This window comes from Rhagoletis pomonella, unplaced genomic scaffold (genome assembly GCF_013731165.1).
Source record: "Rhagoletis pomonella isolate Grant_MI unplaced genomic scaffold, Rhpom_1.0 Rhpom_scaffold_00010, whole genome shotgun sequence".
NCBI lineage: Eukaryota > Metazoa > Arthropoda > Insecta > Diptera > Tephritidae > Rhagoletis > Rhagoletis pomonella.
In genome coordinates this window covers 6,413,906-6,432,385 of record NW_023458564.1, presented here as the reverse complement: position 1 = coordinate 6,432,385, position 18,480 = coordinate 6,413,906, and the positions used below count along the sequence as shown (strand labels likewise).

Below are 18,480 nucleotides of genomic sequence, written 5' to 3'. Positions count from 1 at the left end.
CGGGACAATCCATTCTAGAGCTATGCTCGGTATTACGTAAGCAACTTTGTTTAATACATATATACAGATATAAAGTTTAAATAGTTGGCAACCCTCTGCAAATTATTGCTTCTGGTTAAGAGTGCATTTAAATGCGTTTCGTTTCCTGAATGTGTTGTAATATTTTAGTCGATATATAAGTCCCAAAAATTTGAGCGGATGGCTCAAGCGGTGAAGCTGTCCGTGTGCAGAAGCGGAAAACTTTAGACTGCCATTTACCTGGAGTGGCCAGAAGCGATTCTTGTGCGTACGGTTCAAATCGCAGCTCACAACGTCCGGTTAGCTAAAGTGCCCAGACCAGAAAGGCCACAGACAGCCAATTTATTTGCCACTCGACTCACACATCTGCTCTCTGAGAGCACTCCTCAACAATCCGACATAAGCGAGCAGTGGAACCACATTTCCCGATGATTAAGTACCGCCGCCGAGGAAGTAGTTGGATTTCAGCGAGCCCAAAAGAACAATTGGTACGATGAGGAATGCCAAGAAGCCGTAGAGAAAAACAACGCCGCCTAAAAGGCCACACTGCGATCGGGCGCAACGCGAGCCATGTGGGACCGTTATAGGGAACTGAAGAAGGAAGCGAGACGTATTTGCCGCAATAAGTACAGAGAGGCCGAAATAAGTGAGTGCGAAGAGCTTGAAATGCTAGCCGACAAGAAAAACGCCCGAAAATTCTACCAGAGGGTTAGGCGACTTACGGAAGGTTTCAAGACTAGGGCGAACTACTGTAAGAACAACAATGGTGACCTAGTGACCGATGTCTGACCTGACTATGACGAGGTACGAATAGCGATAGCGCGCTTGAAAAACAACAAAGCTGCTGGAGCTGATAGCCTGCCAGCTGAGCTATTAAAGTACGGTGGTGAGGAGTTGATAAAATGCATGCATCAACTCTTACGCAAATATGGTTAGATGAACGCATGCCCGACGACTGGAATCTAAGTGTGCTCTGCCCAATTCACAAGAAAGGCGATCCCGCCATTCGCGCCAACTACCGCGGAATCAGCCTTCTAAGCATAGGTTATAAGATCTTATCGAGTGTATTGTGCGAAAGACTGAATCCCACCGTCAACGAAATGATTGGACCTTATCAGCGTAGCTTTAGGCCTGGCAAATCCACCATAGATCAGATATTCACAATACGCCAAATCTTGGAAATCGAGAATAGGATCAACACGCACCATCTATTTGTCGATTTCAAAGCCGCTTTCGACAGCACGAAGAGAAGTGGTCTTTATGCCGCGATGTCTGAATTTGGTATCCCTGCGAAACTAATACGGTGGTTGAGCAGTACCTCCAGCTCCGTCAGAATAGGGAAGGACCTCTCCGAGCTGTTTGATACCAAACGAGGTTTCAGACAAGGTGACTATCTTTCATGTGATTTCTTTAATCTGGTATTCGGGATAATAATAAGAGCCGCAGAACTGAACATCTCAGGAACAATTTACTACATGAGCATACAATTGTTGGCGTATGCCCACGACATTGATATTATCGGTAAAAATAAGGGCTACATCTGTTCTGCCTTCTCGGGATTGGATAGAGAAGCAAAGTGAATGGGTCTGGTGGTGAACGATGACAAAACAAAGTATCTCCTGTTATCACACAAACAGTCGGAGCATACGCGTCTGCGAACCCACTTCGTTTATTTGGGAACCAGCATTAACACCGATAATAATGTCAGCATGGAAATCCAACGCAGAATCACTCTTGCCAACAAGTGCTACTTTGGACTAAGTAGGCAATTGAGAAGTAAAGTCTTCTCTCGTCGTACAAAGACCACACTCTATAAGTCACTCATCATGCCTGTGCTGGTGTGTGTCGCGGAGGTATGGACAATGAAAACATCTGATGAAGCGGCTCTTGTAGTTTTTGAGAGAAAGATTCTGCGAAAGATTTAAGAACCTTTACGCTACATCGATGGCGAATACCGCAGACGATTTAACGATGAGCTGTATGAGCTTTACAACGATATAGACATAGTGGATCGAATTAAAATTCAGCAGCTCCGCTGGCTTGGCAATGTACGAATGAACAGAAACGCTCCTGCTCTGAAAGTATTCAACGCGTTCCGCGATGCTGGTAACAGAGGAAGTGGAAGGCCTGCTCTGCGTTGGAAACTCCAGGTAGAGAAGGACTTGGCTTTACTTGGCATTTCCAATTGGCGTAAGCTAGCACAGAAGAAAGAAGACTGGCGTTTTATTAACCGGATACAGTGCTTTCATTTTTTTAAAACCCCATTTTTTTAATAAATAACTGAATTTGAACAACAACGTGACTATTTTTCGCATGTACGTAAGTTTCCCCTCTTCAAAATGAGATATCATTCAATAAATTTGATAAAATAACAAAGGAGAAATCTCTTGGTAACAAAAAACTACCGTTTAGAAACATCTATATATTTTCCTTTACTTATCCGTCCGAAACGATCGGTAGACGTTTGCTTCACTTTTATCAAAGTGTTTCGTGAAATAAATTACTTGGTTTTGTACGATAATTGCGAATATTTTCATAGATTATTTCCCAAAATATAATTTTCAAATAAAACACATCTTCGCAGATAAAGAAAGAACGGCGATAGTAAGTTAAAATTACCTGACCGTTTAGTTGCTGAGAAAGCTGAATATACATAAAAGGTAGGAAAAGTACTGGAAAAAAAAACTACTAGGATAACAAAAGCATGAGCTCAAGTAGCGCGTACCGTCTTACTATCGCGTTCCTTATCATAAGAAGATAACAAGATAACACCTGTTACCTATTGACGTTATTTTAATACTGCTGGCTTCTTTGCTGTTCTATAAAATCCGGTAATACTGCATGCATGGCGTACAGTACTAAGGCATCATCATCATGGGCTGCTTCACTTTCTTCGCGATATTCTTGGCGCTACTTTTGGGTATGTACTCATCTATTATCGCTTACAATTTTTTCTACTGAACTTTGATATTTTTAAATGATTTAATTGCAGCTGTTTCAGTTGAGTCAACGAAAAAGCGTTTTGGTAAATAGATTTTAATTTGTATATGCAAAAAGCAAATAAATAATATTTTAAATTAATAAACTTAATTTTCCAGAATTCAAAGACATGCCACGCATTTGTGAGTAGTTTAATTTCTTAATAAATGTAAACATAATGTTCTAGGATTTTGATTATTTATTAAATAATGTTTTGTCGAATCTTCAGCTAATTACACGCAAGGAATTGAATGCCCAGCTATAAGTTTTTACAACGACTGCAATCTCTGCGTCTGTCACCCTGACGGCGTTACCGCTGTGTGCACAGAGCTGACTTGTTCCGAAGCGGATATCATGCGCATTGGTAATCAATCATATTTTCACGAACACGTTGCTCTAGAAAAAAAAGCTGTAGGTAACATAAACATTGATAAATTCGAATTTCTTTCCAGACAATTACATACGCAACTTGGAGTACTACGCCAATCACTCGCGAGGTGTGGAGCGCAGCTGTTCCTGCTCGGACAGTTGCGTCTGCTCCGGCAGTTCGTTTTGCTCGGGCAGCGCGGTCTGCTCGGGCAGCGCGCAATGCCAGGGCAGCGCTGTTTGCTCGGGCAGTGCGGTCTGCTCGGGCAGCTCACAATGCCAGGGCAGTCCTATTTGTCATGGTAGTCCCGTCTGCTCGGGTAGCGCCGTCTGCTCGGGCAGCGCTTCTTGCTCAAATTAGCGAGAAGAGGAGTTCTTCGGAAGATTCGAGCACAATACTCGTTTTATTTGAGTTGCATATCGATAAAGAAATTGTAGTCCTGATTGTGTGACGACTATTAAAATGCGTTCGTATTGCTAATCTGTCTATTTTGTAAGATACAACTGTATAACGTGTTATTGACATTGTATAATAAATAAATATATATCAATATAATCCATCACTTAAGGGGAAATCGTAGGAGCTGTAGCGTCAGGTGGGAAATTCGGAAGTCGAAGCACTTATTTCAAAAATAAAAAAACGCAATCAGGGCCCAAAATATGAGTAGAGCCCCCTAGTCAGGAGCAATATTCTTCAACAAAATACTTTGAGAAAAGTATGTTATTTTTAAGCGAATATAATATACATAGTTATTACGGGAATTTATAACAGTCCTTACCTTAAATTTTTTAAAAAATGCCGCATGTAAGTTAAAAGAAAAGTGTTTACAATTATATTTCGAATTAGCCTTAACTAATATACTTTTTTTTTCGAAGTACAGTAAAAAAACATGTGTTTCGCGACATTGACTTTGCAATGATTGCCAGCTCAAATAATATCGCAATGGCGCAATTATGTCGCAGGAGAGTTTCCATACAAAAGTAATCAGCTGTGTCGCAAGATGGCAAATTTTGCCACAAATGCGACATTTGTAACAGCTTTGCGACGTTTCATGAATCCTACTATTATGAAATAGACACCGAAGGCACATGTATGAAGCTTCAAGTACGAGAAAGATAAAGATGACATAGCCGAGAACGTGATCACGATGGTCCTGCTGAGCACGTGTTTTTAAAGCTCGGTGAGGTCATTTTCGGTTTAATAGTACTGTAATTTAGAGATGATAAGTTTTAGAATAAAAAAATTGCGCATTAACCAGACTCGAAACTTGATATTCATATATAGACAGTGCTCCAGTTTAAAGATATTAAATTCGTAAATAATGCAGTATCTAGAATATGCTACATTGACCAGATGGAAAACGTGAGAGGTGAACGCATAGATGTGTATTGTTTTGTGAATTTTCATAGAGCAGATGGCCTACTAAGCAAACCCTAAAGCAGATGCGTCAAAGTCGCGTTTGAGCAACGCAGGCACTACATTTGATAATTTGATAAACTGAAAATTTATCATGAAGTATATGCTAAGGGCACGTGTATAAAGCTTCAAGTCCTGGCAGCGCAACCTGTTTAAAAATAACTATTAAATTTATAAATAACAAAAGCGAAAAAATCCCGTATCTTAAAACTAGTCCTTCAAAAATGCTCAAAACGTCATTTACGGGCCCTTAGAGTGTGTTTCATGATGTCTTTATTGATTTGTTAATTTTCGAGCAGCAGAAGTCTTACTTATAAATCACAATATTTATCATTGTATATGATGAATCATATTTAGTACTTGTTGTTGTCCATCATTGCGTTTATTTTGTATTGATCACTTCACGAAATATACTTTTTTAATACCTCAATTATTATTTAAGTACTTATAATTGAAAGCTCTTATCGTCTCGCTGCCTCACCAAACATCATCCTCTTATCTTTAGAAAGATAACAACCTGTTGACGGTTTTTTTATACCTGAGCGCACTTGTGCACAAGGGTGTTATAACCTTGTTCGCATAACGGTTGTTTTTAACAGCCACATCGAATAGAGATAGATATAGACAAATGTATACATAAATGCTCAGAATGAGAAGAGAATTCGATTAAACCATGTCTGTCCGTGTACAGGATACTCCAGTAAAAAATTGAGATATGTCCACGAAATTTGGTAGGGAATTTTTCCTTTATCCAAGGTAGGTTGGGATTGAAAAGGGGCGACATCGCACAGTGGTTATTGTCCCACCTCCCATATAACGGTATTTTCGAAATAAGCAAAAACTGCGATATTTCCGTAAATACTGGATCCAAATTGTTGAAAGTTGGTATGCGAAGTAGAATTTTGGCATAAAATAAGACAGTTATGAAATTTTTTGAAAATGGGCGTGGCACCGCCCACTTACGATGAAATGCTATATCTCAGTAGACCCTTCACCAATCCCAACCCTTTGAAAATTTTTGAAATCCGAAAAGAACCAGGCCCACCACCCATATAACGGTAATTTACAGAAATACGAAAACTTCGATAAATTGGTAAATATTTAAGCTAATTTACTCAAAATCAATATATAAAATGACCTCTTAGCATAAAATGCTACATAGGGAAATTTTTGGGAAAATGGGCTTGGCAACGTCCACTTACGCTTACATATGTGTATCTCGGTGACCGGTTTATCAAGTTCTACCACTCTCGGTACATTGATCAATCTTGGCTCAAAAGCGATATGTTGACAATTTTTTAAATCGGACTAAAATTACGGTAAATTTCAGAAACACGAAAATTCCGATATTTCAACAACTAAACACGCCATCTTACAACAATCTCTTAGCAAGATACAATATTATTGATTTTTGTTAAATGGGCGTGGCACCACCCACTTATGTCTACATACATATCTTATCGACTTATCGATTTCCACCAAACTTGCTCCAATTATTTCAATATCTCATAGCATATTATCGAAACTGTTTGACATCGGGAAAAATACTATTGCTTATCACGCAGTTTACTGAAAGGTGAAAAAACGATATTTAATACGTGCGCTGGGTATATAAAGTTCGATTTCACTCGAACTTATACTTCTTTACTTGTTTTTTTTTTATATTTATGGCTTTACTGCTTCTCTATAAAAGCCAAGAACACGGTGCAAACGGCACGCAGTACTGCAGAATCGTCATCATGGGCTCCTTCACTTTCATCCTGACACAGTTGGTGCTAGTTTTAGGTATTTATAAGGTCAAATATTATCTGCTTTAGAAAGTATTTTACTGTTGTTTGATATTGATTAAACGATCTAATTTCAGCTGTTTCAGCTTCGCCCGCGGATAATACTTTTGGTGAATAGATTTTCTTTGAACAATAAATCGTAGTTCTTTGCGTTATTTTTTGTATTAATTTTCACATACATTTTATTTTACAGATTTCCTAGACATGCTACGCATTTGTAAGTAGTTTCATTTCTTAATAAATGTAAACATAATAATCCTGGAATTTTGATTGCAAAATAACGTTTTGTCGAATTATCAGCTAACTACACGCAAGGAAGTAAATGTCCGGGCAAGATTTTCTACAATGACTGCAATATCTGCATCTCCCGCCCCGACGGCGTATCTGCTACGTGCACAGAGATGCCGTGTTCCGAAAGGAATACCTTGCTCATTGGTAATTAATCCTACTTTCAAGTATATACACCACTTAAGATTTAAATTTATTTCAGATAACTACTTACGCAACATGCGGCTATCGCGTGGTTCGTATCAAGGCTGCTCGTGCTCAGGCACTTGCGTCTGCTCGGGCAGTGCAGTTTGCTCGGGCAGTGCAGTTTGCTCGGGCAGTGCAATTTGCTCCGGCTGAGATGAGTATTTTGGAAGATTCATGCACGATTCTTGTTATATTTTAATTGAATGGGTAGAAAACGAATAGTAGTCTTGGTTGTGTAACGACTACTAGGATGCTTTCGTATTTTTTATATATCTATTTCGTAAGCTAAAATTATGTAATATGTAAAATTAAAAAAAAAAATAAATATATATCTAATATAATCTATCTATCGTCTTATAAATCTACTCAGCTACTTGCGCAAATTCTATTTCTAGAGTACATGTGAGAAGCTTATCGTGATTTTATTTCAAATTTTTTTGGGATACCATTTTTCAACTAAATACTCTGAACACCCAGCTGTGCATTCATACATATATACACAAAACTAAAACCAGTAAGGCAGACAGACTTAATTCGAACGTTACTCCATCCATAAAAAATTTAGCGACTCAAGTCGATAAAAACGCGTCGCGCTAATTTAATCGGCGCTAGACGCGCGGCGAGGGAAAAAACCGTTGGCCCAGCGGATATCCCCTATACGACGAGAGGCGATGTCGTATTACGGATGTGCGTGATTTTATTTTGTCAAAGGGGGGGGAGGGTGTAGCGATCTGTGGAGTGTACGAGATGCGGGATGTTTGCGAGAAGCGTGATATTGCTACGAGTGTTGTTGGTCGCTACGCAGTGGTGTTACTTTTTACACAATTCTTCTCCCAACGATAAAATTTGCCAAGTAATTCTAATCCATTGAACAACATTGCTTTTAACTATAACAGATTTGGATCGAACATTCTATCTACACTGTTCCTTCAAACTCCCTCAGAGCCAAAAGACAAACTCCGACCTAATTTGTATCATCCAAAAGACTGTACCCTACTCTCCGCTTGAAAAATACCGTCCGTTTTCTTTTCCAGCTGACAGCAGAATCAGCGAGAGGTAGCGCGAGAAGCGACTGAGCAATGAGGCGCACCAGAGATATATATACGTAACAGCGTGAGCGAACAATTTGTACAGAAGACACGACAAGAAACTCCCGGCTGAAGGGCTCTAATTGGCTCGGCTCTCTCTCTCCCTCGGCGCTAAAAGCTCAAACAGTCAACGACGTAACGTAGACGTAGGTTGACGCAGACAAGATCTACCTTATGGGATTCGCGTGTTAACGAAAACTCACCACCGCATGGCGGTGACGTTGCCGTTGCTTCTCTCTCTCTCTATCAAAAGTAAATTTGATATGCTGTTACGTACGTCAACCTACGTTTACGCTACGTCGTTGACTAACTGCGCTTTAAAGCCTCGCTATGTGCTGCACCTCACGACGCGGAAACACAGACCGAGTAACACGCGCGCGCCTTGTCGTCGACTACAAATTGTAATGGACCATGTACACACACCTACACCTACACGAGCATCCTTATCACGACGAGCGAGCATAACGGATAGAGAGCTGCGGGCGACGCCATTGCGGGAGTTACTGCCATACCTAAACAAAAGCGGCAGCGTTGTCTGGCTGTCAAAAAATTCGCATGCCCATACAATTTGCATGAAGTATACCGAAATAACGCGGCGTCAACACTGAGCGGTTGGAAAATCCAATTTTGGCAGGACGTTAGGAAGTGAAGATGGCTGCAGAAAACGGAGAAACTGTAATTTTCGTGTTTCACACAAACAAACCTATGCTTATTGTTGGTGTTATTTCTGCATTTGACGTAGCGCTGACGCTTTTGTTATGGCACTTCAAGCGCTGGTTATACTTGCATTGTGCTGCAGAGCATAACATGATTACTGCCACATATCGAATCTGTTTAATGAGCTTTGCATACACGCGATTATCCTACGAAGCGCATGACAGGGCATGGCAGCGAAGTCTGGATAATTTTGATTTTTCGCTATGTGACATTTTCAAAGAGAGATGCCACTCTCATTGCTCTCATTAGTCTGTTCCAGTACCCATGAGATTTACGGGAATAAAGTGTGTGAGTGGTTGAGTATGTGGAAGTACATACGTAACTGCCATACCTAAACAAACTCGTTGAGAGGAGCCTTTTCTGACGCACAGCGTTAACGCTGAAGCGCTGGTTATACTTACATTGTAAGTACAGGGCATAGAGAAGCAGCGCATGTAAAGCAGTGGTGTAATTAAATATACTCGGCATAGAGCGCATAATTTCTCAGAATCAGCTGTTCAGTGTAATCAGTTAGTCTGTTCCAGTACTCCAGCATTTAGTTAGGAAAACATAACTGAAGAATGCTTATTCATAGCTTAAATGAATTCGACACTAAAGTTAGTTGCTGCTTTTTGTGATAATTTTCAATGAAATGGTGGCAACTAACTTTATAATTGACTTTGTTTCGAATATAAATATGCCCCAATGTATGTACAAGAACGACTTCTCAGTAAAGGTGCTCACACTCACCGACGTGTACGCATGCCGTGATTGTTTGACGTAGCAACATATAAAATTTACTGTTGATAGAGAGGGCCTGTGCCAATTGATAGAAAAGTTCTCTGGATAGTAAATTTTTGACAGCTATGAGGTGAATAAAAATGTTTGATACGGCAGGGCTAGTGAAAAATTTGACAGCAAGCATTATCAAGAAGAAGAACGAACAACGCACGTATACACATAAATTAAAGAAAACAAAAGCGAGTGGAAATAAAAGAAAGGAAGAAAAAAAAAAGAAAAGGAAAAGCCGAGGACAACCTAAGATGCATTTTTGTAGTCTTGTTATCGCCGTTCATAATGCTGCTTAGTATTTTGGAATAAACGTCTTGTTGCATGTACATAATACCCTAAAACGACATATGTTTTTATTGGGAACAATTGTACACGGTTTTAAACATTTTTGTGAACACACTTACCAGACGGTTTTGACGTGTTTTTATTTCTAATATTACTGCTAAAAGGTCTAATAAATGCATGGATTTCAGTTCCAGAAGAATTGAAATCATCAAAGGCAAATATTTTCTATATAATTGCTGCATTTTATAAATTGCAAACTCGATAGTCTTCTTGTGCATCAAAGCAACTGTCAAAAATTTCCAGCAGTAAAAAGTTACGAATTGGCACAGCAGAAATGTAAAATTTTCTCACCATAGTAAAAAGTTTTTCCACCATAGAACTTTTCTATCAATTGGCACAGGCCCAGAGAGAGAAGCACGCATAAACGTCGCACGTACACGGTGGTGAGTTTTCATTTACATGATGCTCTCATTAGTTTGATCGTGTCAGCTGACACGTTAATGTACGTTTGTGTCAGTGACACGATCAAACTTTTGAGAGCGCCATGGAAATAAAAGCTCACCACCGTGTACGTGCGACGTTTACGCGTGCTTCTCTCTCTCTCTTTCTCTATCAACAGTAATTTATATGTTGCTACGTCAAACAGACACGGCATACGTACACGTCGGTGAGTGTGAGCACCTTTACTGAGAAGTCGTTCTTGTACATACATTGGGGCATATTTATATTCGAAACAAAGTCAATTATAAAGTTAGTTGCCACCATTTCATTGAAAATTATGCCGTAGCCCTTAAACGTGTAGAATACCACAAACACCAGCTACAGTTCAGCGGTCCAATTATAAGTTATTCAAATAGCTCATATTTACCTGGCTGTTGCAGGTGATTTAGCATTATCCAGCTTTGGGCCGACCTGCTCGATAACTAACCTATTTTAATCTATATCAGTGATTCCCAAAGTGGTCCAGGGGGACCCCCAGGGGTCCACGGGAGACTCAAAGGGGGTCTACGTTGGTACGAAAAAATATGGGGTCCACGAGTTGTAAGTGGGGGTTCACGAAAATTAATGGTTGCTTGACAGCCTCTTTATTTAACTTTAATTTTTTTGAGTGGCGTATATTGCTCTTGATGCACTGCTGCACTTACTGTCACTTTGTGTTTTCATACGTGGGATAGCCTTAAAGGCCACCTTCAGACTAAAAAAAAAACCGGATGTTGCTATAACACTGAGTGGGGCAGAAATTTGAGCACTTGTGTATTTTCAATGCTACAGGATCGTACGCCACCATTACCTTTGTTGAAGCGATTCTATAATGTTGAGTTGCCTGAGACTGAATGCTGGTTTAATTCCATCAGTGAGCCCGGACTCACAAATTCTCGAATCTTCACTGATGGCTCCAAAAGTGTATCTGGGTCATTATCCGGGGTCTTTTACGAAGTTAATGGGAATAAGCTTTACTTTTCCGTTGGGGAATATGCTTCGGTCTTCCAAGCTGAGGTAATTGCTATCCTCAAAGCCATGGACTACCTGGTAGAACATAGGTGAAGGGGAAGGAGTTTACGTGTCTGTAGTGACAACCAAGCTGCACTTTAGGCATTGACCAGCCCTCTATTTAAGTACTTCAAAACTAGTTCGGCAATACAAGTGTGGACTAAATGATGGTGGTGAACATAACGAAGTTGATTTACTCTGGGTGCCAGGTTACTCAGGAGTACCTGATAATGAGACATCTGACCATTTGGCCAGAGTTGGCTCAGCCCAGGCATTTCTCGGTCCGCAACCCGTTTCAGCACACCTTTGGCCATCGAAGCCACCATCAGAAACTGGGTGAATACTTCACTCTGCAATGACTGGGAGGCATCGAGGGGATGCCTTCAATCTCCTCAGAAGGTCTACCTAATTTTTTGCTTTCACTGAGCAGACGACACTGCAGACAACTCGTGTTGGACTGCTGACTGGTCACTTCACGACAAGTCCATTTGCCCATCTTGCATTGAAGAGGATGAGACGGTGGAACAATTTTTGTGCTTCTTGCTTGCTTGGTTGTTTGTCATCGATTTTTCTAGACTCGTTCTTTTCTCTCTTGTCACTTTCTGAATTAAAAGTTTGGCGTAAAAAGCTTAGCCGTTTTGTTGTTTTTTAGTTTTGCAAATTTTTTAGCCTCACTTAAAAACTCGGAGCGATAAAAATAAAAATGATGCCATCAACACAAATAAACTATTTTACAAATACTCCACGTACAAAGTCATGAGTGAGCCGAACATTTGATGAGTTTATGGTGAAGATAATGTAAATAACTCCTCAGTGCGAGAGAGTATTTTGATGGATTTACGAGCTCTATTTTTTAAAACCTGCAAGAGTGTAATCACATTATTTTTACAAATAGAACACAAGAAAATAATTTAGTTTTATTTTGGCCACTACGAGTTAAGTTTTTGATTTCACCCACGATGCAAATTTATATAGTTAGATCGAATCTTCGCATTTGATTTTTTTACGAGCTTTGGGAATATTTAGATATGTATCAGCAGGAGGTCCACCGAAACCAGTAAATTTTTGAAAGGGGTCTACGAGAAAAAAAGTTTCGGAACCTCTGATCTACATCGAACCTTACTGTACACTTTGATATTGGGCAGCCAAACAACAATATTAACAAAAAACCCAATTTAATTGAATAATCTGCTGTCTATTTGCTTGAGCGTATTTATATTTATCCCCCCCCCACACTCTATTGTGCCGTTTGTTACGTGTTAAACTTGTAGCATATTAGCTGTATCCACTTTGATATAGCCGTATAAACAAATACAGCCATACTAAAATGAAACGATACATTACCCGAATACAAGTGCGACTATTTACGTCTAATATTTGTTTACGTGACTGCTGTCGCTGTTGCTTGACATAGAACTTCGTTAGCTAAAAATAGTCATTGGTGTTGGCGTCGCTTTTTTGATAAACACAACGAAAATCCTGTCACCTCGAATTGATATTCTACGAAAATTTCACATATGTAAGAAAATGGCGAAAATTGCAGTGGTGTGAAAACACATCAACAAAATCTTTATATCTTTATTTGTCAAGTAAATCGAGCAATGAAAATAGATGTACAAACATCTGAGGATATACATACATATGTACCTATGTACCTCTAAAAATACTTAACGTATTTATGAGTGAACTGTAAATAAAAAGACAAGTAAAAACATATTTCCAACAAATACATACTTATGTACGTATGTATATAAATATGTATATGGGCAAATCTCAAAACCAGGGACATTTTCAATAAAAAATTTAGTTTTTTAATTTGCGAGCACGCCTGTGTTAACTATTGTTGATTTTATTCGTAATCTTTAATAAATCTCTAAATATTATTGTAATTAATTTTCATTAAGTGCTTCAAAAGTTAGACGAGGAATAAACATTTAGATTGCGCAAATAGAGTAAGTTGGGTTTAAATTACGCTGTGCAAGTTATAAATTTGAACAAAGATTTTGATAGTTGATCTCCCTCAATTGTTACCCTATAAATTCAATGACATCCCCCGTTTTATCAGAAAGGCTCCGGTTTTTAAGATAACGGTACTTAAAATTTTGGTGAAATTTTAACCTTTTTATTACTAAATCCCTCTGTTTTAAAGTTATTTTACTAAAATTTTGGACATCACTATTACGTAATTCTGAAAATCATCGAAATAGGCTCACTTTTTCATATAGCTCCCATACAACTGATTATTTAGACATTTGGTTTGGCCTCTAACTTAGGGCTGCCATAATCCTGAGCCCATCGACCAGGACACTTATTATCCAAATCAAAACCGAGGACACAAGTGAATGTGGTGCCAATATGTTCCCTATAAGTACAGTTGCTTTGTTTCTGAAATTAGAAGCAATATAGTTTTGTCGCACAATCCGTAGAGCTGAATGATTGATGATGTTGAAACGTTCATGTTCTGAATTTCTTTTATCATAAAACAAAACATTTCTCGTGACTGTGACGTAGCTTGGAAAAAGCGGCGCCTTGAACGTGGTCTTGAATGTTTGCCTTACCACCATTAGAAAATTTCCGTATATCCTACAACGCGCTTCATGTTCATTTTTGCCATGTATATGCATAACCTGAAGAAAATTTTGGTAGAATGTCTTCGGTGAAGCCATACTAAAAGACTTACGCAAAACGGACTGAAAAAAGTGCTTCCCTGCATGCTTCCTAGAAAGGTGTTTCCTATTTACAATTTACGCGAGCGTACTTATGTAAGTATATGTTTATATTAGTAAGTATTACAAATAAGATTCGATACGCCTTTTAAGTCTAAATAAAACTATTTGATATGAACCTTAACAAAATTCGTTAAAGAAGTATAAGTTTTATGAACTAACAAAAACTTTCAAAGAACTTCTTCAAAAGGCGTTCTACAAAAGTCTTTCTGAAAGCTCTTTTTTGAGGATCAATTTGTGCCGCTCCATACAAATAATGACGGAGAAAGGAATAACTTTCGGAATAGCCTTTACGGCGTGATTTTAGCTCCTGAAATTATCTACTGAGTAGTACTTGTGTAGGACCCCTCAGCCGTGTATCTGATCAGAAACTTTGTTGGCATTTGCCTGAAAACAAATTAAGATTTAAACCAAATAAACTTAACAGAAAGAAGGTAAACTCACCAGATATTTAACATGTTAGACAAAAAGGTTCCTTATCAATTTTCGACTACTAATAGCAGAAAGCAAAAATCTGTTAAAAATTAGAGAAGTGTCTGCATTGACCTACCTTAAATATCCAGAACAATTTAAGTGTGGACCAGGACACCAGGACAATTTGTCTAAATCAGGACAAATCCTGGAAAACCAGGACGACTGGCAGCCCTACTCTAACTTCATCAATAGTATTCTATTTGTTACCTGCTTAATTGGAGGAGTTATAACGCAAAACAACATATCTTAACAACGAATTGTATGGGAGCTACATGTTCAAGTGAACCGATTTTGATGATTTTCTGAAATATTTAAGGTAATTCTAGGGCTGCCAGACGTCACGGTTTTCCCGGACATGTCCCGGTTTTAAACTATTTGTCCTGGTGTCCCGGCCCAACCTTAAAATGTCCCGGTTCCAGATTTGAGTATTTTTTATTTGATTACCGTTTTAAAATGTTCGTATTTAAAAATAATACTTTCATACCACGCTCGTGGTGCTGATTCAATCTCAACATTTGAATGCACATTTACATGTCTGGCTGCAGCTGAGTGCGCGAAGACGCTTGCCACAATTTGCTAATTTCGAGATGGTCAGGGTTCAAATCCCATTACAGGCAGCATGCAATTTAAATATATTTTTAACTTAATTATGAAAAAGCAATCGGTAAGTGCAAGGCGCTGATTAATTAATAGGTACCTAAATACGTTCAAAATGCCGTGCACAGAGTTTTACAATTACATATACATATTAAGGAAAAGACAGACGTTTTGAAACAAGTTCAGAGCAACAAAAAATATGACTGACATTTAAATGTTATCTTGTACTTAAATTTTTTTCTTTCATGAAACCTAGAAGTGCCGTACAAAATTATTGGCTCGGGGCTCTTTCATCAGGTCACACTTTCTAATCAGATCGTTTAGAAAATTTTTGAAAATGTAGAAAATTTCGTTGATTTTTAGCATTTTTTTGCTGACAGTGTCTTCAATATAAAAAGACTAGTCGAACATAGTTTGTATGGAAGAAACTCTCAGTAAAAGCAATACCAAAAATCAACTAAAATTTAATGAGCTGCAAAACTTCATTTTCAAAATTTTTATAAAAAAGTCTGATTAGAGAGTTGCAAATTTATTAAGATTCCCCGAGTTTAGCACAAAATTTAGAAATTTCCTTTGTATGTTTTTTGATGTATTTAGTATAAACTGTTTTTTTTTTTTTTTATAAAGAATGAAAAAAGGTGCATGCATTGTGAAAAATTCTCTGTGCTTTAGTTCACAATACAGAAAATGAAGGTCGCGCCATTCGCGGACCGCTAACCCTCCTTCGTCGATTTGACAGCATCCACCCAATCGCTGACGTCATAAAATACTTTTGCTTACATTCACTGTTGCCAACTTGATGCTTTTCGCACAAAATTTAGTGGGTATTCAAAACGCGAAAATGTTTGAGTTTGGTGCTTGGTTGGTTTTTGGTGCTTTTGTTTTTAGTTTGAAAGCACTAAATTAGAAAATCTTTAAAAAAGTGGAAGCAAAATTTATAGCAATCGTAAGCAGGGATGCCTTTTGGATCGAAATAGATCCAATTGGATACATTTTTAGACGAAGTTTTGCGGGATACTTGTTTTTTCCGGTCAGTATAAATGTAGATACTTGTTTAAATAGGTCAAAATTTTATATTTCCTATAAAGTTTTTTTTCGTTCAAAAATCGAATCCATCCGTCCGTCTGTCCGTCCGTCTGTGCACATGATAACTCGAGTAAAAATTAAGATATCTTACCGAAACTTGGTACGTGTACTTCTTTCGGGCGTAGGACAGATGGTATTGAAAATGGGCAAAATCGGACAATAACCACGCCTACCTCCTATATAACGGTAATTTCGAGAAATACGAAATCCTCGATAAATCAGTAAATATTAAAGCTAATTTATTCAAAATGATGGTTGCAACAATTCTTTGCCAGAAAATACGTTTATGATAAAATTTTGGAAAATGGGCGTGGCACCGCCCACTTATGATCACGTATATGTATCTCGCTAACCGTTCTAGCAATTTGTAAGAAACTCGATATGGTTATTGTGCTTGCCACATAAAAGTAAACCATTGAAAATTGTTGAAATCGGACTAAAATTACGGCCGCTTTTCATATAACGGTAAATTTCAGAAATGCTTGAAATTTCAATATTTTGAAAATTAAGGACGCTAGTTTACTTAAAATTTATACACGTTGGCTTATCATGTAGCAGTAGCTTTCGGAAAGGTGGAAAACATATATTTAATACTTGCGCCGGGTATTTAATGTTCGGCTCCGCCCGAACTTAGACTTTCTTACTTGTTCATTATAATGTCAATGAAAGCTATTGGGAGTGAAAACTTACTCAATTTGATCACATAATATATATTTAAGTAAATACAGGTGCTGGGGTATGAGCGTTCATTTAAGAATTTTAAAATCGGTAAATGAACTCACAATATTTAGATAAAAAAGCAATTTGCTATGTACTCATGCACATTTGAGTATACAGCTTACTGCACATGTTCTTGCATAAATAAATATTAGAACTCGAATAAAAGTGTCGAGAAAAAAAGCCAATGTTTCCATATCATATACATACTTATATATGCAATTGTTCATATGTACATGAGTCGGAATTTCTGAAAGGGGTCACTTCAATTATGTGATTGACAATGCAAACAAATGTCTAACTTTTTTTTTCAGTTCACATAAAATAAAATTTCTAAACTTTGCAAAACTAAAGAAAATTCAATAAACTGGCAATTTGCAAATTAGTATACAAATTTATTGAGTTTTTCAGAGTTTTGCACAAAGTTAAGAGACTTTATTTTTATTTTTTTCTGTGTAGTATTACTTTTTTATTAAATATTTGGATGAAAAACTTTGCATATACTGCGGAAATTTTTCTGCGCGAATACGCTTGTTCGTCACTGTATGTGGAGAATATTTATTATATCTTTAAATACAACATGAGTTCCTCTGTTTTCTGAATATTATAGATAATTGTTCAATAAATGAATTGAAAAATTATAATTTTTTATTTAAATCTACCTCGGCACGCTGGCTGCAGACGCACTTGACCAAAATAAGTCCGAACGCGCTCGTTGCATTGCGCGACTGCCTTCAAGTTTTACATGTTGCGATCAATTTTTTTTCTCAACAGCATATTTAGAGAGCGTCCGCAGCGCCTGGGTTCAAGCCCTGGTCAAAGCAGCATCGCAAAAAAAATTTAGAAAAAAGATTTTTTCTTAACAGCGGTCGCCCCTCGGCAGGCAATGGCAAACCTCTGAGTGTATTTCTGCCATGAAAAACAGCTTCTCATAACATATGTGTATGCGCTATTCTATTATTATTATATATTTAGAGAGCAAAATTTTGCACATGTGTTTTTTTTTTGCGTGAAAAAGTGATGGAGAAGGCTATTATTTTACAACAACAACAGATTTATTAACATTTACCCTTAAAAATTATTTTTAAATTTAAAAAAATCTATGTCCTTAAGAAATAATAAGAATGAAAATGACGGTTGAATGGTAAAAATCGGCCAATTAGATCATCTGTAATTGAATTTTGAAATAAAAAGGACAAAAAAAAACACTTGCACTTGTAAAATCCCATAATTGAAGTGGCCCGTTACAGAAATACTGACTCACATACTATATACAAATGCGTGTGTTGTGCGTCAGGGCGTATGAGTTACATTGATTGAAATTGTTCTGTGGAGTGTAATGAACTAACAAATCGATTGATTTATCATGACCTAATGTGAGTAGCCAAAGGCAACAAATCGGTAGAATTTAAGTACTGTTCAAGAATATCCAAATAATAGTGGCAAGCATGGGATGTCCGCTCATACTGCCATTCAGCTTTGAGTGA

The 18,480-nt window shown here is 37.9% G+C and overlaps 2 protein-coding genes across 2 annotated transcripts; both read left to right on the top strand.

Moving 5' to 3' along the window:
• The first annotated feature begins 2,821 nt into the window (after positions 1-2,821).
• LOC118745968 lies at positions 2,822-3,919 on the top strand. Its single transcript, XM_036479656.1, has 5 exons — positions 2,822-2,938; positions 3,011-3,043; positions 3,117-3,140; positions 3,227-3,361; positions 3,450-3,919. Exons 1-5 carry the CDS (start codon positions 2,893-2,895, stop codon positions 3,722-3,724), a joined length of 513 nt encoding a protein of 170 aa, XP_036335549.1. The 5' UTR covers positions 2,822-2,892; the 3' UTR covers positions 3,725-3,919.
• Positions 3,920-6,490: 2,571 nt separating this feature from the next.
• LOC118745967 lies at positions 6,491-7,354 on the top strand. The gene is made up of 5 exons (XM_036479655.1): positions 6,491-6,565; positions 6,645-6,677; positions 6,761-6,784; positions 6,868-7,002; positions 7,058-7,354. Exons 1-5 carry the CDS (start codon positions 6,520-6,522, stop codon positions 7,192-7,194), a joined length of 375 nt encoding a protein of 124 aa, XP_036335548.1. The 5' UTR covers positions 6,491-6,519; the 3' UTR covers positions 7,195-7,354.
• The last annotated feature ends 11,126 nt before the right edge of the window (positions 7,355-18,480 follow it).